This window comes from Falco peregrinus, chromosome 8 (assembly GCF_023634155.1).
Source record: "Falco peregrinus isolate bFalPer1 chromosome 8, bFalPer1.pri, whole genome shotgun sequence".
NCBI classification, from domain to species: Eukaryota; Metazoa; Chordata; class Aves; order Falconiformes; family Falconidae; genus Falco; species Falco peregrinus.
Window position 1 is genome coordinate 13,894,894 of NC_073728.1, and position 18,299 is coordinate 13,913,192.

Genomic DNA, 18,299 nt, shown 5'->3' on the forward strand with positions numbered 1-18,299 from the left:
CCAGGAGTCTTTTCACCCCCGGATGAGGCAGGGATGGAACTATTCAGCAGGGCCCCCCTCGCTGCTGTCCTGCTACGGGCACACCGGCCTGCAGCAACACCCAGTCAGCGCAGGCAACAACCGCCCGCGCGGGCGACAAGGCGGCTCCCTTTCCCCGGGGGCTGACAACGCGCCCGCCACCCGGCTCCTCCTCGCCCGCGGGGCCGCCCGCACCCCGGAGCCCGAGGGGCCGCCCCGCCGCTGCGCTCCCCGGGGCCGAGGGGCGGCTGCGGGCGGGAGGCGCCGAGCCTGAGGCGGCCCCGCCACCGGCCCCAACGGCTGCTGCGCGCGGGACGCCCCCTGCCGGCGCGGCGGGCAACGGCTGCCGGCTGCGGTGGCGGCGGGGTACGAAACGGTCAGGCTTGACCTGTAACTAAATGGCCGGGGGAGGGGACGGCGACACACAGCCCGTCCCCGGCTGGGGGTGTCGGGGAAGGCACACCCCCGAACGCACCTGGCCGCGAAGAAGCGGCAGCGCGGCGGGCCCGGCCCAGCGGGCCGCTCGGCTTCCCGCCCTCTGTGAGCGGACTCGTGCACGGCCGCACCCACGGCGGTACAGCAGCGCCTTCCTCACCGCTGCGAGGGAACAGCCCTCGGAAAGGTAAGGCCTCGCAATAAACACGTACCTGATGATTTACTCTGTTGTCCCAAAGCCTTCAGTCACGTTAATCCGGCTGCAAACATGCAAGCGAGTAATTCTGACCTAAGGGCAACGCTCCTGAAGTTTACCTCAGCAACACGAAAATAACTTTAAAAGATATCAAATCGTTGCTGACTTGCTTCACGTTGAGAAAGCTGAACTGAGAGAGTAACATTTAAACATGAAAAAACTGGAATTTAACAAAGTTGTAAGTGACTGCCAAGAAGGAAAATAAGCACAGTTCAGCACCGAAGGGGTTCTGGAGGTGCGGTGGGTCCAGCCCCCGCCCAGGCTGCAGCCCCTGCGCCCCCCGCCCAGCTCAGCCCACTGTCAAACTGGAGCTGCCAGCAGTGCCCAGTGCCGCCTTCCCACCCATCCCACCACCGCACAGCCTGATAACCCTCTGACTCTTGCCCTTGTCATCACCCATTCGGTGGTTAGACAGCAATCGCATTCCCCTCAATATTCTTTTTAGGCTAAATAAACGCCGTTAACTGATGAAATACACTTCCTAGTTTTCAGGAGTTTATGGTATTCTGATGGCGTAAAGGACCAGTCCAGCAGCAGGAATCTGACGGAGAGAAAGCAAAGCCATTATTTACAACACTGCCAAAAATAAAGAAAACATGTTTTCCCACAATCAACTGTTCACATGCTTGTATAGCATACATCACATTAGCACTGGGGAAAAAAAAGAGAGACATTTATTTTAAACAGACTAATCATTTGGAAACAGGACAACATAGTACAATTGTTTCTAACTAGAGCAGTTGTTTGTTTCATACATAAACAAGAAATTGGCACGAACATCTTTGCCATTTTTTCATTAACACAAAAATAGTGCATTAAAACCAATGGTATGGAAACACACAAAGGCATTTCAGTTAAGGCTTCTACAGATATTGCATGTTTTGTAATTAAACATCTATTTTGTAAACTCATTCTAAAACTTTCCAAGTAACAAAACAAAAAAGTTCAGTTAAACTCATATTGTGAGGTTTAATGGCATTAAAAGTACTTTGTGAAACTGATAACTAGCCATCAAATTGTTTATCAAGTGTGACTTTAAATGGCAACCTCAAACCTCATTAATTTAAATATGCATATACTTGGACTCTCCCAAAAAGATACAGTGGAAAGGTAAGCCTGCTTTGAAATATAGATCCCATTAAGTTCATTAACTTAATCCCTGCTCAACCATCCAAACAAACTACTGTATTTCACAATGAAAACAAATCTGGCTCTTGGCTAGCAGCACTTTGTCCAAGGGATACTTGGAATGCCAATTCTTAGCAATGTCAGAAATAAAGCAATGATGTTATTCAGGTTTTTCCTGTACTGACTGACGTGATGCCTTAGAACAGTTTTGCCTGAGCTCAGTACTTTATGGGCAAAATTTTGTTTCTTGCCATGCCAAAATGGCAGAAATGTCAAGCAGCAAAAAGAAGCCATTATTAATTTCATCTTCCACTCAACAATTCTGTAAACCAAACACACATCTGGAGAAAATGTGATGGCAATCTACATGGGAACACTTAAGTAGTGCTTCATCCCCCATCTCCTACAGCCAAATCGTGACAACCTCCAGTGCAACACTGAAGGGGAGCAGCACCCTGAGTCTCTCCACGTTAATGTACAACGCAGTGCCAGCCAAAATTTAGCTCTAGTTTTACAAAAGTACATACATAAGAACCATTACAATTTACAGAAAAGATTAATGGCTTCCCACAACGAAGTGAATGCCCCAGAATGCAGCCAGCAGCTGTGGAACATCTTTTAATTCTGGTAGAATTTTTTTTTTTTTGATTGGAGGTTGGATGTCTTTTCCTCAAGATTACCACAGCACTCAAAAAAATGTCATAAACACTGAATTTCTGAATTACTTAACTCTGCCAGATGAGCACGACAGAACTCAAGTCCTCAACAGAGCAGCAGCAGCACTAATTGTTCATTTTCCCATCCTTGTTTTAAAGCAACTCAGGTAACAGCATAGAAAGTTACTGGCTCTTCATCAAACCCCTTCAAGTCTTTTTATCTGGCTGCTCTTCACTACTCTCCAGGGAACTTTGACAACTGCACACCCTTTACAACCGCACTTAAGACACACACATAAAACAATGCAAAGTCAGTAAGTATTAAAATATACAAATAGGCTTGAGGCTTTTAAGTGATACTTCCTTGATAAATGGATTTCAAACTAGCTCTTGCCGATGTCTAATAAGGAGACTGTTTCATCCTGCAATACGTCTGTATTTATTCACACCTGCCGTGCTTTCATTTTGCCATGTTAATGTAAAAGAAGAATAATGTTCACTATCATCCAACTGCCACTATTATTACTACATCACTACACAGAAGGTGGGTTGCTGCAGAGTTTTTGTTTTGCTTTAGTAAGTGTTCTAAGTTTCTTTTAAGTTTTAGGAAGAAGTTTCCCATTCCATCCTAACACAAAACAACAAACATCCTTTGGGGGGATATCAATCTCCCTCAAAACAGATAGAAGTAGGAACATTTTTAATATCTGTGAAATTCAAGTTTCTTTAGAAAGAGCAGTGAATAACACTGTAGCTCTTGCCATACAGGGTAAGGAGAAATCAGAACACTAGTTCTGTGCATGGCTTTGTAATAGTTAAGCATCCTGACTGTCAAGATATTACAGGACGTATATATATCCTGTTGGCAACCCAAAAACACCCTGCTTGACCAAAAGATGTATTTAGGTATTCATTAAATGACCAAACTGTTGCAACATTAAAACTTCTCTTTCCTGTATCTACATCAACTTGAAATAACTTGTTATCAATACCTTTGTCAAGACAACTAAATGAAGATGAAGAAAAATAAAGTGTCCTCTTTTAAGGAATTACTAAAAATCCCTGAGACTCCAATCCCTTATTCTAGCAAACACTTTTTAAAACAACTAAATCCAGATTATTTTAAGCTTACTAACTTTTTTGGGTTTTATGTTTCCTAACTCTGTGTTGTTATAATCTTCCTTAGACTACTTTCTTCCTAAGTTTTTTTTTAATCTCCAGAGAATATTTAACCAAATCAAGTAAGCCAACTGCTATTGGCATTAGTAACAAAAGCAGACTGTTGTGAGACTGCAGTCAGAAAAGTACCAAATACCTGATCTTCTGCATCTGTCTAGTTCCTTTGGCTATACAGGTAGCAATAGTTATAAAACCAACTTGACTTTATTCACTAATCTACTTTGTAAAATAAAAAGCAAATGTATAGAAGTTTTCAATCACATTTGGAAATTGTAGCATACATAAAAAGATTAAAATAAAATATATACATTATAAAAATACATTTTTTTCTTTATGAAAGTTATAATACATGGCTATAATACACAACGTTGAGCCATCAGTCACAGCTACAGTATTTGCAGATGCTTGTTCCACACTATGGCTGGACTCTGGGTAAGGTCTCTCCCTGGGGAAATTCCTCAATTTCAGCATGAAACATCAGTTCTAGAAGATAAAAGAATTAAGTTTTCTTTTAAAAAGTTTCACCTGAATACAATTTCATTATTCCTGAAAAATGCCCTGCATTCCCCCAAGTCTCTTGCTTTTCTTACCAGCCACAGCATCAACAACTCAGCAATGGCAAGAGCCACCACTGTCATTAGACAACTATTGTTGCCCCCCAAATGAACAGAATTAGCAATGATGTTAGCAGCTGATCATATGTGATATCATCCTGCACTCAACTGGCACACTGAAACAGAACTCTAAAGTAGATTGTGGGATTGTTAAAGTTTTGACAGTGTCAGACTCAAGGAGGAAATTTTCAGTTCAGAGACTTGTTCATTTACTGATATATCTGCTATATGTATCACGGCGTAAGTTAGCAACACTAGAACCTGGCATATCATGAACAATACTGCTCACAGCTAGCTGTCTCTCCTTGGCAGCTCAGGCACAGGAGACAGCCTAACATCTGCTGTGAAGAGCTCCTTGCAGAGAAATTTGGAGATGCACACTAAGCAGGTGATGAGGTAGCCCCTGTGGAGCTCTGTGCTGCTGAGGGTACGGTTTCTCGTATCTGGGTTCCTTTGCATATCTATACTGCACCCTCAGCATAGGTGTACTTTCTGTCTTGCTAACAGCATATTCAGTATATAGACCAGGCTGTGTTTGCCAACAACTTGTCAACATTGTAAAGTTACACAATCTGTACAAGCAATGATGTAGTTTATCCCCTCAAGTTTGAGACTGATGTGTTTTTGCTACCTCATCCTTAGTAGACTAAACTTTCTCTACTATTTGGGTAAGTCCTAAGAATTTTTCTCTTGAAATTTCTGAAGCAGGTTTTCTAATCTTAGTAGGCATATGTATATATCAAAAAAGCTCATCAAAACCTGAGTTAGATCCTGACACTGGCTTCCCTGAGTAAGTCTTTATTATTTTAAAAATGGGTTTTAAATACAATTAAAACATCTACTATAAATTTTACTGTCAAAGACTGTAAAAGCTGCCACCTAGCTGTTTGGTTTTTTAACTCATTGAGTGAGTTATTAGAAATAAGCAGAGTATCTGGAGCCAGCTGAAATGCAGAAATCTGTACATTAAAATTCTAAAGTAATCTGAAGCAGCATGTTGAATCTTCTAGAAACTCCCAAACACAAATCTGTGCTTCAACTCATGACACTTTTTGGATACCTGTTGACTTGTAAGTTGAAACTTAGGATTTTTATGTACAGTATACTTTCTAGTCACAGGTTGCATGCACTTGACAGAAAAGCTTTTGGATCCCAGTTAGAACAACAAAAGGAAGAGGGCCTAGTCTCTAGGCAAAGCTTCTTCTAAGAGAAGGGACAATTTGCTTGCTCCCTCCTCCAGCCCCGATCAACACAAGCAGTACTCATTTAAAGTCCTGTTCTGCAGGCACAAATCTGACTTTTCAAAGCTCAGGAGTTCCCAAAACTATTGCAGTGTTCTATTAAAAATAACATTGAGCTCAAAACACATTCAGCATTTGCAAAAGGAACATTAATAAAACTAGGGAATTTTCTAAAACACAGGCAGCATAAATACATTTCAAATATTTAAAATACTGTTGAAGTAAACATTACTTTTCCCTTCATGGAAAAAGAGACACATGCTCTTTCAGGTTTCAGAATTCTCATTGCTTCAGCCAGGACAAAGGTGGCTTTTATTTCCTTTTTAAATTACTGTTTTTTCTTTATAAAACTAAACACAGACACCAGCATCCTAAGAAGCACTTGCTCTGGAAAGTTGCTAGGAGATGCTTGTTTTTCCTCAGCCACAAAATTTCTCAGGACTAGTCTTGAACACCAAATGCAAAGCACAGCAAATAAAAGCCTGAACAAACAACATTTTGCCTATTAATGTTTCCTACCTTCACTGTGGTCTAGCTCTGGTCGGTAAGACAAGAAGATCCAACTTGTCCCAACTAGAATAGACACTACAAGATTCACCACAACCCATGGATGAACAATTTCTTCCTCTGTACCTGCCACCCTGGGAAAAGCACATCAACCCATCAGTCAGAGGTTCGCTGGCACATACAGGTTACAATAAGAATTTCAACAGAGTATCATAAAAACAAGCTTGCTAAGCCAGATGTGAAAACAGAACTACTTGTACTTTCCTCATGGTCTTGTATTGCAAAGGCCTGGTAAAGACAGTGACTACCCAAGACAGCAACTCAGCTAAGAAACATCATTATCTCATAGAGAATGTCCACTTGTAGATTTCAACAGCAAAGTCCTTTTCTTGGCCAAGAGACAGAAAATAAAAATCAAAATGCATGTTCAAATTTTACTGTGGTGAAAGACACCGCACAATGTCGTCAGTCATTCTTATTTTTAAGCACTTCCACATGAAACAGCAAGGCAAGTGAACAGCAAGTTAGTAAAGTGTCTGGAAGCCAATACAAGGACTTGTGTACAGATGCTGTGGAGTGGATGAGATAGGACTTTAACAAAGTTATGATTTAAGTTTGCTGATGCTTTTCTTACTGTCATAACAGCAGCAGGTTGTGGTGTTGTTACTAGAATCCAGGCTTTTTAATAAACAACAAACATTTATAGAAGCCCTTAAAAAAAAGAAGAATAATTTAACTGCCCAAACCAGCAAATTTTCATGTAAATGTTTTTATTCTACTTCTCCTGGTCTGTTTTAAAAACTCGTGCTACTACAGTTTAAGACCATTAAATACCTACTTCAGAAAGCACGTGTTGGATGGGATCTCCTAGCATGAAACAATGCTTCATATTTAATGCCAGCTGTGTCTGCTAAGCCCATGCATCCTATGGCAGACTTACTTTCATAGTACCATGACATGCATTTCTTGGACAGAATAGACTATCTCCTTCAGAAACAGTGTTGACTCTCTACAGAATGTCCTGCCCTTCAACACGAAAGTGTTACCTCAGGAGGGTCTCCTTTCTCCAGAAAAAGATTATGGTTCCTGCCAGATGACATTTGCAGCATCGTTCCAACAGGCTCTTGTTTGAGGTATAATGGATTTACAACCAACATGACCATACCCATCACTGAGTTCTCATTTTTGCAGTGAAATTTATCAAAGATTCAGGACAAGCTCAGACAAAGGCAGGTTTAGTAACTAAATCCTTCATTAATACTTTCTTATGTATGTTGTATAACCGTTTCAATCTATCAGTTTGACTAAGCTTCTTAAGTGAGCTATGTTAAAATTTACAGAAGTGATTTCTTAAGTTTCCTACCAGATGCTGCCGTTTTCCGAAGGTGGTGTGTAGAGGTTAATTCTGTCACATGTCATCTGCTGGCTTAAGGATAAAATAAGAGCAGCAAAGTACACTGGAAGAAATGGAATTAGTAGTGTCAGATATAACCCCCCAAAATGCTGTCTTATCATTACATGGTAATTATCACTACATTTTCTTCCCTTTCACTCCACTGCTTCCAATGATAGCCACCTTTTAATTCATTCTCTCTTCTTCAACATTTCCTTGACCCATCAAAATCTGGTTTCTGCACTTTTGCAACCTATCAGCTACGTCAAAGGTGGCATCTTGCGATTCCAGTTTTTGCCAGGTCTTTGTTCTGTATTCAGAAGTGGGAAAAGAACTATCTCACTAACAGCCCTGATAATGCTATTGTTGCAAATGCTTTAAAAAATTATGTAGCAGAGTGTTCAGAGCCTTTGAATGCTATTTTTAACTACCAAGGAAGTCACTTAAGCAGAAAATAACCACAGAGGAAGACTTCACTGAAAACAGTATGTAGGATTTTTCCATTTACTGTCTTTTCTGGACAACTTCCTCTCGGCTTCAAAATACTTACAGAAAGAGGCTACTGCTGCTGGGTCTAGGGTAAGAAAGCCCCTCAGTGCAACTGATGCTTTTGCCAAATCAATCCTGGTAACAAAACCAAGGGTCATTAACACAGCCAGTAAAATAATAATATTGTTCCTCTAACAGTATTCTGTTGCTCTTTTACTTTTTGCAAGATACCTTTTTTCTGCCTCTGCTACAGTGCTTTAATACACACCTATATCCCACACAAATGACAATGGTCCTTATGCAAATTCAAGAAAGATTGAAACTAAGGAGGGTGTTCCATGAGGTTTGTAGCTTTCACACTGCCGTCCTTTCTAGAACAGGGAGGATGTGGAGAAGCCTATCCCCTCTCTAATCCTTACCATTTATTCATTCGCCACCAACCGAGTTATGCTAAAATAACTGCTCATATAGCCTACACCAGCACAGAGGCAATTAAGAATAACTCAGGCCTCCTCCCTGGGAGGAGTCACAATTTCTTCCATAGCACTAACTCCTCTCCTGGCTTATCATGCTGCCATAGAAACTATCTGTAACTAAAAGAAGCATTTATAACTTTGATAAATCTACTTGTTTATGATCTTTTTTGCTCCTCTTTCTGTTCATTTCCCCACCCATAAGCTGTAATGCAGAAACCCCAGCTAAGCCAGGAAAACTGTTTATACAGCTACGGTGCAAACCTGACTAGGGAATGGATTCACATGAAAAGTAACAATACAAACAGTAGTTGTTCTCCACTCCTCTCCCCAAACAAAATCCCAGGTCAGCTCTTCCACCTGGTTCACCTCACTCCACGATCACACAAACAGTACCAGCACATTGAAGCAGGCAATGGACAGAATGAGTAACAAAGGTCCAGATGCACAAATACACCCTTTATCTGTATAGCCAGTCACGTGTAAAATCATTCTTTAAGTACATCACATTAAATCATCAACAGCAGATCAAAATGTGCCACAGGAAGGAGAAAGGAACATATTGCACACAAATTACATAAACCTTTAAAATATAAACATATTTTACCTGTCAAAGGCTGAGACTGTACTGATAGACAGCAACAAATAGAACAAACTTTGAGCTGGGTATGCTAGTGTCTTATACTGCTCGAGCAGGTTAGAAATTGTGGAAAGTTGACTTCCTGCCAAAATGTAGATAACAATGATGTTCCATACAGCATACCCAGCAAGGAAGCCATGGGTAAAAAGTCCCATCAATCTGAATGGAGGAAAGAACATTAGACAAGTTTAACATCTTCAATTAACGAAGAACTACAGATACAAAAGGCCTATGAATCCATCTGTTCAACCCTGCCACCATGACAGGATGCCAGTCTTTCACAGATTGTTTCCACATGCTTTTCCTGATCTAGTTTTAAGAATTCTAAGCAACAGGACTTCTGCTTCCTCCCTTAGCAGATTGCACTAGAACCTGAGCATTTAACAAGGAAATCCTAGACACTGTGCCTGATCCTATGACTACTTCACTTTGCTACTGGTGCAGGAATAGAACACTCTTACCCACTGCCTGCAGCTTCCCAAGACCACTGCGCTCCTTAAACTTAACACAATGCTCTTAAACTTGTCCTCAAGTCAGTCTTTTCATTATCTTCCTTGCTAAGGAAAAAGCTTGAGAAGGAAGTGCAGGCTTCCAGAAAAAACACATCAGAGAATAAAATGGCTGTTATCTTCCCGTTCTGTACCACAACACGCCCACATATTAAAAAAAATAAAATATTTTTTTGCTATGATGTGCATGCAGCCTTATGCCCCAGTCCAATTTCACTCCTTCTTTTTCACCAACCAGGATCTTTCTTTGAGCCCTATCTGAATTCAGGTATTTTTATGCTGGTCATACAGCTGATGGGTGAATCTCATTTTTTAACACATTTTTTCTGTAGATCTCCAATACTTTTCTTATCAGATCAATATCTTGCTATTCAGATGGTGTTTGAATCTTTGCAGTAGGACTTCCTTAGTTATTCTTTTTATAAGTGGCAGTTCACATGTGATGTCTAGACTAGCAATAGATATTCTTGACAACAAATACCAAAATTTAGAGGACTAAGAAACTTTATACCTGTCGCATCCTGAACCATCATTTACTAGGAATATCCAAAAGACACAGATGCATCACAATGACAGAGAAAAGGTGTTAACTTTCAGGGAGAAGGGAAAAAATCCGCACAAATAATCAGTGCTGATTTTTGCTTATTTACATAAAAACATTTATCTTTCACCTGAAACTTCGGTGCACTGAGAGGGCGACATCTCTGGTAGTCCATGAAGCCTTCACATCCATAAGTACATTGATATTTTCAGTGGTTTTAATCAATTCTGCACGGTCAGCTGCCTGAAAACGACCTGTCAGGATGAGGAAATCAGATTTAGAGAGTACTGTTACCTTTCATCACATTTTCTACATCAATACTTATCAGTGGTAAAAAGCCGTAAGCATCAGAAATTCCATCAGAAAATTTCTTCTCCCCACATCCTGCTCTTTGACAGTTTACATTCATGCCAGGATGAATGTCAGTGTGGAAGCGTCCTTGTGGGTCAGACTATAGATTTAAGAATGTGCAAAGCACTTTGGGTGATTACTCAGTGTCCCCTGGTACCAATAAAAACTCAAACCAAACAAAAAAAACCTTCCACTTTTTGCAATCTAGTAAATGATACTTTCTTCTCCAGGCACTGTGACAGTATTAGGTCAAATAAGCTCAGCTAGGTACCATCAAACAGGCTTTTTCACCCAGATCATGAAATTTAAAAATTCAACTATAAGTTCTACCACAGCAAAAAATGATTATGTATATTTATTTCCAAATTATTTTTGTTCTGGAAAATTTATCTTTTAAAAAAATTTTCCCAATATTGCAGTATTTAGATGTTAAACACAATAATGGTTCCTTTAATTGCAAGAATGTCCTTACATTACTTAAACCACAAGAGGTACTTACGATTTTTTTCAACAAATACTTTGCTAACAGGCTGGCTAATTCCAGTGGGAGCAGCAAACACAGGCTGCTGATCTGGGCTCTTTCTGTGCTCATCTTCAATGATGTCTTCCTCCTCCACTTCCAGGTCGTTGGAACTGTGTGTTTCAGCTGGCCGAGGCTTCCTATTGCACAGAACATACAATGGGGCAGAGAAAGAATAGGAAATAGAACGTAAAACCTGAAGGCTCCTATGAAAATTTAACACGTCTAGTTTCACTGATAAGAACTGATCAAGCTACTATCTGTAACATTACCCCCATTTATAATTTTAAGGGCTAAAACTCTAATGCAGTTAGTTAACTAGAACCACGAAGCTAGTCCTTGATTTTGGGTTTTTTCTCTCTAAATTCTGCCCTGTGTCAAAACAATAAGGTGGGAAGAAATACATATGAAGAGATTAACAATTAGGAAAAAAATATACCAACTAAATACAAGGCCAAGAAAGTGGATGCTTTTGGAAAAAAGGTGACTAAAATGATTTAAAGGCATAGCTCTTGGAGAAAAGGCAAATAAAAAGGATGAGAAAGCAGTTTAGTTTCTCATAAAATTAAGAAAAGTACAGTAAAATGAAAGAAAGCAGTTATACTTTCTAATTTCTTTAGGAATGTGGCTGAAATGCTAGGCTCACATAAATGCACTCAGAACTGTAGTGCATCCAGGTATTTAAAAAAACAAACAAGGGAAGAAAGTTAGATTTTAATCCTGGAAAGAACTGCACACATACTATTTAATGCACAGGCTGAATGATAGCATGACCTTCAGGATTTTACAGCTGTGTAACATGATGATGTAAAATACTACTCAGCCACATTAACCATCATAGTTATTCCAAATTACGAGCTATACTAGTTTTGTCTTACTTTGCTCTTTTTCTCTGTTTGCGGATCACTGTTTCTTCAGCTTCAGGGACATCCATGCCACTTCCATTCTGAAATAGGGATGCAACATTTTGCTCGGTAAAAGAAGTCTCAGAATCTGAAGATTTAAAATAAACCACATAGAAGTTTCACAGCTTTCGTAAAAATGGAAATACATTCACTTAAACACATAAATAACTATTATATAAACAGTGGCAAAAAAGTTATGATCTTCTGAGATTTGAATGATCAAACTTATCACTTCCAAAACTGTACTGCCATTATTTTCATGAGGATTTGTACCCTGTGGAATCTGAAATCAGAAGCTGAAACCCTGAGCTAGCATTCCGTCAAAGATTACTTTCAGCTGTTTTAAGTACAAAAGCACATTAAATGTTTTAAGCCAAAATACAAGTTGGCCAATCATGTTTGTTACCAAGTTTTACTCAGAGCTCATTCCTATCTACAATTATTTCACATACCAGTGGGTACTTTCTTCTTCTTGCGTTTCCGCTGAGGAGGGACATCATGAGGTTCAGGAGTTAGGGGCTCACTGCTTTCAGACTGTCGACGAACTGCTGCTTGGACGATGCCATCTGAAAACCAGACGAAAAGATCCAGCCACCTTAATTTAGAGCTGCTGAGAAGCAGGCAAGAAAAAGCTGCCTTTTGCTACATTGCGCAGAACATCTGTATTTGCCCAGCTTACAGCTGAGATGAAAATGTATTGGGTAGGAAATACAAGAGGTGGGAAACAAATGTGCTAAGTAAGAATATATAAAAGTTATAGCTGACAACCCTCCTTTCACCCTGACAGTTTCATGCCCAGGAAAAAATCCAAGTATCCAAGAAGTAGCACATTTCCCATTTGGGCATACAACAGAGGACTGACTGGAAAAAATCTACCACGGGAAAGAATTACACCTCTCTGTTTTTCCTTTCTATGTGCAAAGATTATAATGCAAGGGACAAGAAAAAATTTGCAGTTTGTCATAAGCTGATTCACACAGATGCATGCTAAAGCAAAAAAGCATCATACCAAAGGGAAATTTAAATGATAAACATACACAAGAATAAAGGAGGAGCAGAAAAAAAATCAGCACTGAAGGATGTTTACTCCAGTCTGCGAGATGAATTACTATGCTTTGGAGGAACCACATTTCTGTGAGAGTTAATATGAATTAATCAAATATTCTAGCAAGCAGAAAGACAAAATTACTTCTCCATTTTACATCACATCTGCCTTTTTATAGCTATTTGAAGTACTACTTTTATGATACCAACTGAATCTATCTTTGTTTTCACCTCAAGCACAGGTTCTCCCACCTTTTATAAAGCTCTGCTGTGCTAAAATACAAAATTAACTAGCAAAGTAATGGCCAAAGCTAAGATGTACATTGCACCATCATTCAGCTCAACGAAAACAACAGTAAACAAAACTTAATCTTTGGGAAACCTTGCTAGCAACAGGGCTACTTGTTGCATTTAAAGGTCTTCCAGTGAGCTGTCAATTGTATGCTCTTTTAAGCAAATAAAGGTTTACTCATCAAACCATCATATGGACCCAAATCAACTGGTTTACAGAAATCCACTAAATCCTATCAACACATTCTGCTTTATTAAAATAGATCACTTGTAATCTTGCTTAAAATGGCATGTTTGTTCTGCAAACCCACTTGTAAAAATACAAAGCTCTGGTGCTAGTCAACTTTTAGGCTTTTAACTCGTTGATGATAATGGAATGATCAACTTGTGACTTTATTTGGCCAAGGACTGAAATTGAGCCAATTTGTTAAATGAGTTTTATCTTAGGTCATTCAAAATTCACGTACTTAACACACTCAAAGTAACAAACAGCTTACAGCTGGAAATAACTTTAATGAAGTACCCAAAAATTTTAGAAAGGAAAAACCAGCAGGAATACAGGAACTTTTTCAGTTCGGTATCAAGAAATGCTGTATTAGCAGTACCAGGAATGGATCTAGTGAGAAGGAGCAGAGAATGAAACAAGTTACTTCAGTTAGCATTACAGACTTGTCATAAAATGACACCGCTTTGGGAAAAAAGATTGCAATTATTCAGTATAAAATAAATGCTAATAAATTAGCTGAGAACGCTACTCAAAAATAGAGCACACCCAGGATTACAAACACAATTTTCAGTCTTGGCAGAACCTTACCTAATGGAGTCTTCCCTTTGGGTTTCCTTTTTTTGGGACGACTGAGTGGGATTTCATCTGAAGAACACAGAACAGACGTATAGGTGCACAGCATGCAGAAACCTCCATTCCCTTTTCTTAACAGCCATTCTATTGCTAGTTAAGAACGGGACTCCTTTTTACAAGTGAAGACATCCTTCACCTTTTACAGGTAAGATGACAATTCACCAGTTCACACAAGCAGAAGGAGTACGTAAGATGGCAGAACAGGATAAGTAATATGCACATGCATGCGTGTTAAGTGAAGAACTAAAATGCCCTGAATAATGCTCTGAAGAATAAACTTTTATTTAGAGCACAGTGACTTTTCAGTCACGCTGATTCAGTATGGAAATAGCAAACAGTAAAAAGAACAAAGGCAACAGACGGTTCCAGCAATGGCAGCACAGGTATCCATGCAGTTTAAATAATCAGCCTGCATTTAGGAAAAGTATAAGGCTCTTTCTTTAAAGACAGGATGAAGTGACACCAAAAGGAACTACCACTGTTTAAAATTCTCTTTAATGCCAGAATAACTCACCTTGGTTTCCACTTCACATTTAAGGAGAAAAGGTGTTGAAGAGCAGTGTGAAAGGAACAAAGATAAGAAGAAAGTAAATTTTGAATCAATTACCATTCACAATGGCAAAATTCACACTGCTGCTTTGGTGATTAATTTTCTTATCCCTACTCCTACTTCTCTTTATGAGCAGTTGTGTGTAACTTCAGGGTATGAATAAATCATTAAGACTCAATGCTTTGTATGACTACCTTTCTTGATTGGCTAGCTGTGGATCAGGTTTAAAGCTTTAATCACCTGGCTAATTAAAACTTGTCTTACTGCCTGATATGTAACAAACCAACAAAAGTTATGAAACATTTGAGCACACACATTACTAAAAAGACACTATCTTTGTATGTTGTCAGTCACAAGCATCACATTTGCTCTTAGGAAACACTTACTTTGCATTAATTCTGAAGTACTATGTCATAAAAACTACACTGTTGCCTTTCCTTCCACACCCAAAAAAAACCCCAATTTTTTCCTTTCACTATGTCAAACTAGTAGACACCTATACCCATAATTCAAGAATAACTAGTCTAATTTCAGAAATTCCTGTTCTGAAGGATTTGAGTCAAATAAAATAAGGGACATGAAACAAAACAAAAAGAGACAGAAGAGATTCAAAAGAAGGGCATCAACAAAACCACAGTAGATGTTAACAAAACTAGAACAGTTATTTGTTTGAAACTTTCTGAAGGGTTTATCTCTCAAGACTATTAAAACTGAAGTAACACAGTAAAATTTCTCAGCCTCTGTAAAACTTTAAAATGCTTTGTATTCCTTGTAAGGCGTTCTGGGACAATAAACTGGCAAGAAAAGCAATTATTTTTAAAGCTATTATGGCTACTCAGATGTTTATTAAACTTATTTCTCTTAATTTCATTGCTTTTAAAAGTACAGAAACCATGCAGTACAGAACCATGATTAATTCCACAAAATGAACTGGTTTTACCTTGGCACTGGAGGGAGGGCACGAGGTGGGCACTGAAGGACAAGAGAGACAAAAGTCAACTTCTGCTGGTGTGAAACCACCTCTCAGAAAACAGCTATTTTCAGATACGGTCAGAACACACAAAGTATGTTTTGCTTTGTATGCCTCTTAAATAGCTAAAGACTCCTGATGGAGATGAAATAAAAGGAGAAAATAAAAGCAAAAGTAATGTGCAAAAGACGCAGAAATAATACACTTTTACCAGAGTTCTGACGATGCTGCGTTAGGGACACATACCTAACAGCTGTGTGTGACGCACAGCTTGCATTTCAACTTCACTTGAAAAATTTTCACTTTCCATATAAGGTACTGCTTTCATTGGAAAGTTTGGCAGTCATCCTATTTAAGTATCAAAATGCTGCAATAATTTATGTGTTCAATATACTTGCACAGTATACAGTGTGAGCAGAGTATTTTCTATTAATGAAATTGTAAACTCAAAACAACAGGAAAAACAATAAAAGGAAGCTCATTTATGAAAAAGACTTTTAAATACGACAAAATAGTAACTTTTATACAATTTTGAAAATATTTACCAGGAAGTCAAACACAACTAAAATCTAAAAATAAGTATCTCCTGTTAACAACCTGAAACTGAGCTCGTGTACTTTCTCTTATGGAGAAAAAGGAAGGCAGCTTACTTTCAGATTTTTTATTATGTAATTATATCAAAAGAATATACATGAACAAACATCTCCCGGGTTCCAAAAATTCAGCTGATAGCAGCAATGAAAAAGGCTATAAGACTGATAAGACTCAAGCGTCCACAAACTTACCACTTGTTTCTTTCCCATTTCGTTTGAAGGTGTTCCCTGAAAGAGGCACTGTGAAGCGGTCTATACTCCCTCACGCTGAACCTCAGCTAATTCTGAACTAAAAATAAGCTTCCAGCAGCCAGGATTAGCTGGATGTGAACCTTCCTGCCCCTGGGTTAGGGCCCAGCATCGCTCCAGTTTGCAGCAACAGCCGCTCATTCTATGGCAGCAAAGGCTCCTCGTACTGAAACCCCGTAACTCCATATGCTGGTACCAGTTCCAGCGAGGAACTTCTACTTAGGTTTGTTTACCCAAAATGAATGAGCCACCTCCTGCAAGGAAGCGTTGCAGGATTAAGCCTCAAACCTCTCACTTGGATTTTGGCCATGCTGAAGACTGGCAGCAAGTGCCACTCACCCAGGTAGGGAGCAGCCACCACGGGGCACCCTGCTCCCCTACACCGGCAGGGAAAACAAATGCTGATAAAGCTCAGAGCTCATTACTCTTATTGTTTCCGACATTCTTGTGGCAGTAATTATCAAATGTTTAGGACGGTTGGTATGTCAAAAAACTAAAAAAACCCCTAAAAACTAAAAAAAAACAAAACCACACCAAAAAACCCAACCCACAAACAACAAACCCAAAACTAGAAACTAAAAAAAAAGGCAAAAAAATTTCCACCTTTTATACAGCATTTGCTACCTGCACAGTGGTACATCTGCGCTCTGCACTACCTCTCTATTTTGCTGCCTTCTATAAAGCAACTGAAATGTGAATTAATTTCTGTATCGTTTTGTATCCTTTATTCCTTGCACCAGAAGCAATCCCATGCAAGCCGGCAGCGAAGGCTGGGCGGCCCCACGGGTACGGAAGCGCTCAGCTCCGCCACACGACCGCCCGCACCCGCGTTACTGCCCGCTTCCAGCGTCTCGGAGCTGCAGGAACCCGCGCGAGTGCGGGCACAGGCTGCCGGGGACGCTCGGGCACCCAGAGGCGCAGCGCTGAGCGCCCCGTGCCCCGGCACCCCCAGCCCGGGCAGCCGCTGCTCGGCCAAGCCCCGCGCCGGCGGCCGGGGCCGGACACCGGGCCGCGCCCCAGCTGCGGGCAGGAGCCGCGGGCACCCGAGCGCGGGCACCCCGGGGCGCGGCCACGCACGGACCCGAAGGTCTCAGAGCGCTTCACCGGCTCTGGGACGTTTAACGCTTTGCGAACGCGCTTCCCGGGCGGCGCACGCAGCGACAGCACAAAGGCGCGGCGGAAGCGCCGGCTGCCGCCCCCCGCAGCGACCGGCCACAGCGGCGGGGCCGCGCCACCGAGCGGGGGGGGGGGGCCGTGCCGCCGGGTCGCCCCCGCTGCACCTCTTCGGAAACGACCCCCGGGGCGGGCCGAGCTCCCGCCGCCGCCGGTGATCGCCGCCGGGCGCCCCGGGCTGCAGCCCCGCCGCCCTCGCCCCGCCGCCTCCCGGAGGTGGCCCCCGCCGCAGGCAGAGCTGCCCGCCCCGGCCCCGCCGCGCCCTCACCCCGCCGGGGCCCGCCCGCCGCGCCGCCATGCCGCGCCCGCCGCCGCCGGGAGGAGCCGGGAGGAGCCGGCGGTCGCTTCCGCCCCGCCCCGTGCTGCGGCAGTGCGCCTGGGCCCGGCCCGGGCCCTCCTGCCCCTTCCGCGCGAAGGCCCAGCCCCCGCTAGCTGGTGTTCTGCTTCACTGGGCAAAGGAAGCGCTGCACCGCGAACGGAAAAAGTAGAAAACGAATGTGATAAAATTCCATTCTAGCACAGATGGCCAGGATGCAAATGCAACTCCAACAAGGGCACCTTTCTTTTGTAGTAGCACAAGCAGAGCCGTCCGTAAGCAAACACCTGAAAGGCAGGAAAACAAAATGCCTGGCTAGGCAGGAGTTAGAGCAGCAGGACCAGCCAGCCAGCACCAGTCTCGCCCCCCCCCCCCCCGTACCGACCCCAGCCCAGTGAT

At 41.5% G+C, this 18,299-nt stretch overlaps 1 protein-coding gene across 3 annotated transcripts; it reads right to left on the reverse strand.

The window, feature by feature from the left end:
• Positions 1–1,361: 1,361 nt before the first annotated feature.
• Positions 1,362–17,109, reverse strand: TMEM237 (transmembrane protein 237). Of its 3 annotated transcripts, none has more exons than XM_055811404.1 (11): positions 16,355–17,109; positions 14,005–15,571; positions 12,308–12,421; positions 11,829–11,943; positions 10,930–11,090; positions 10,210–10,333; positions 8,997–9,188; positions 7,978–8,051; positions 7,398–7,491; positions 6,047–6,168; positions 1,362–4,155 (listed from the first exon to the last, which is right to left on the reverse strand). In XM_055811404.1, exons 2-11 carry the CDS (start codon positions 14,096–14,098, stop codon positions 4,088–4,090), a joined length of 1,158 nt encoding a protein of 385 aa, XP_055667379.1. In that variant the 5' UTR covers positions 14,099–15,571; positions 16,355–17,109; the 3' UTR covers positions 1,362–4,087. The 3 variants fall into 3 exon arrangements, with proteins under 3 accessions (XP_055667379.1, XP_027642038.1, XP_055667378.1); XM_027786237.2 differs by having other exon boundaries at positions 11,829–11,896; positions 14,005–14,061; positions 14,564–17,109; XM_055811403.1 differs by having other exon boundaries at positions 14,005–17,109.
• Between the last annotated feature and the right edge of the window lie 1,190 nt (positions 17,110–18,299).

Excerpts from the sequence above, each read along its gene's own strand:
- TMEM237 (XM_055811404.1), bottom strand. The coding sequence starts at position 14,098 with ATGCTGTGCACCTATACGTCTGTTCTGTGTTCTTCAGATGAAATCCCA. Across the intron at positions 10,334-10,929 it reads AGTATTTGTTGAAAAAAATC|GTCGTTTTCAGGCAGCTGAC; the intron begins GTAAGTACCTCT and ends TCATCCTGACAG. Across the intron at positions 4,156-6,046 it reads AGAGCTAGACCACAGTGAAG|AACTGATGTTTCATGCTGAA; the intron begins GTAGGAAACATT and ends TTTATCTTCTAG.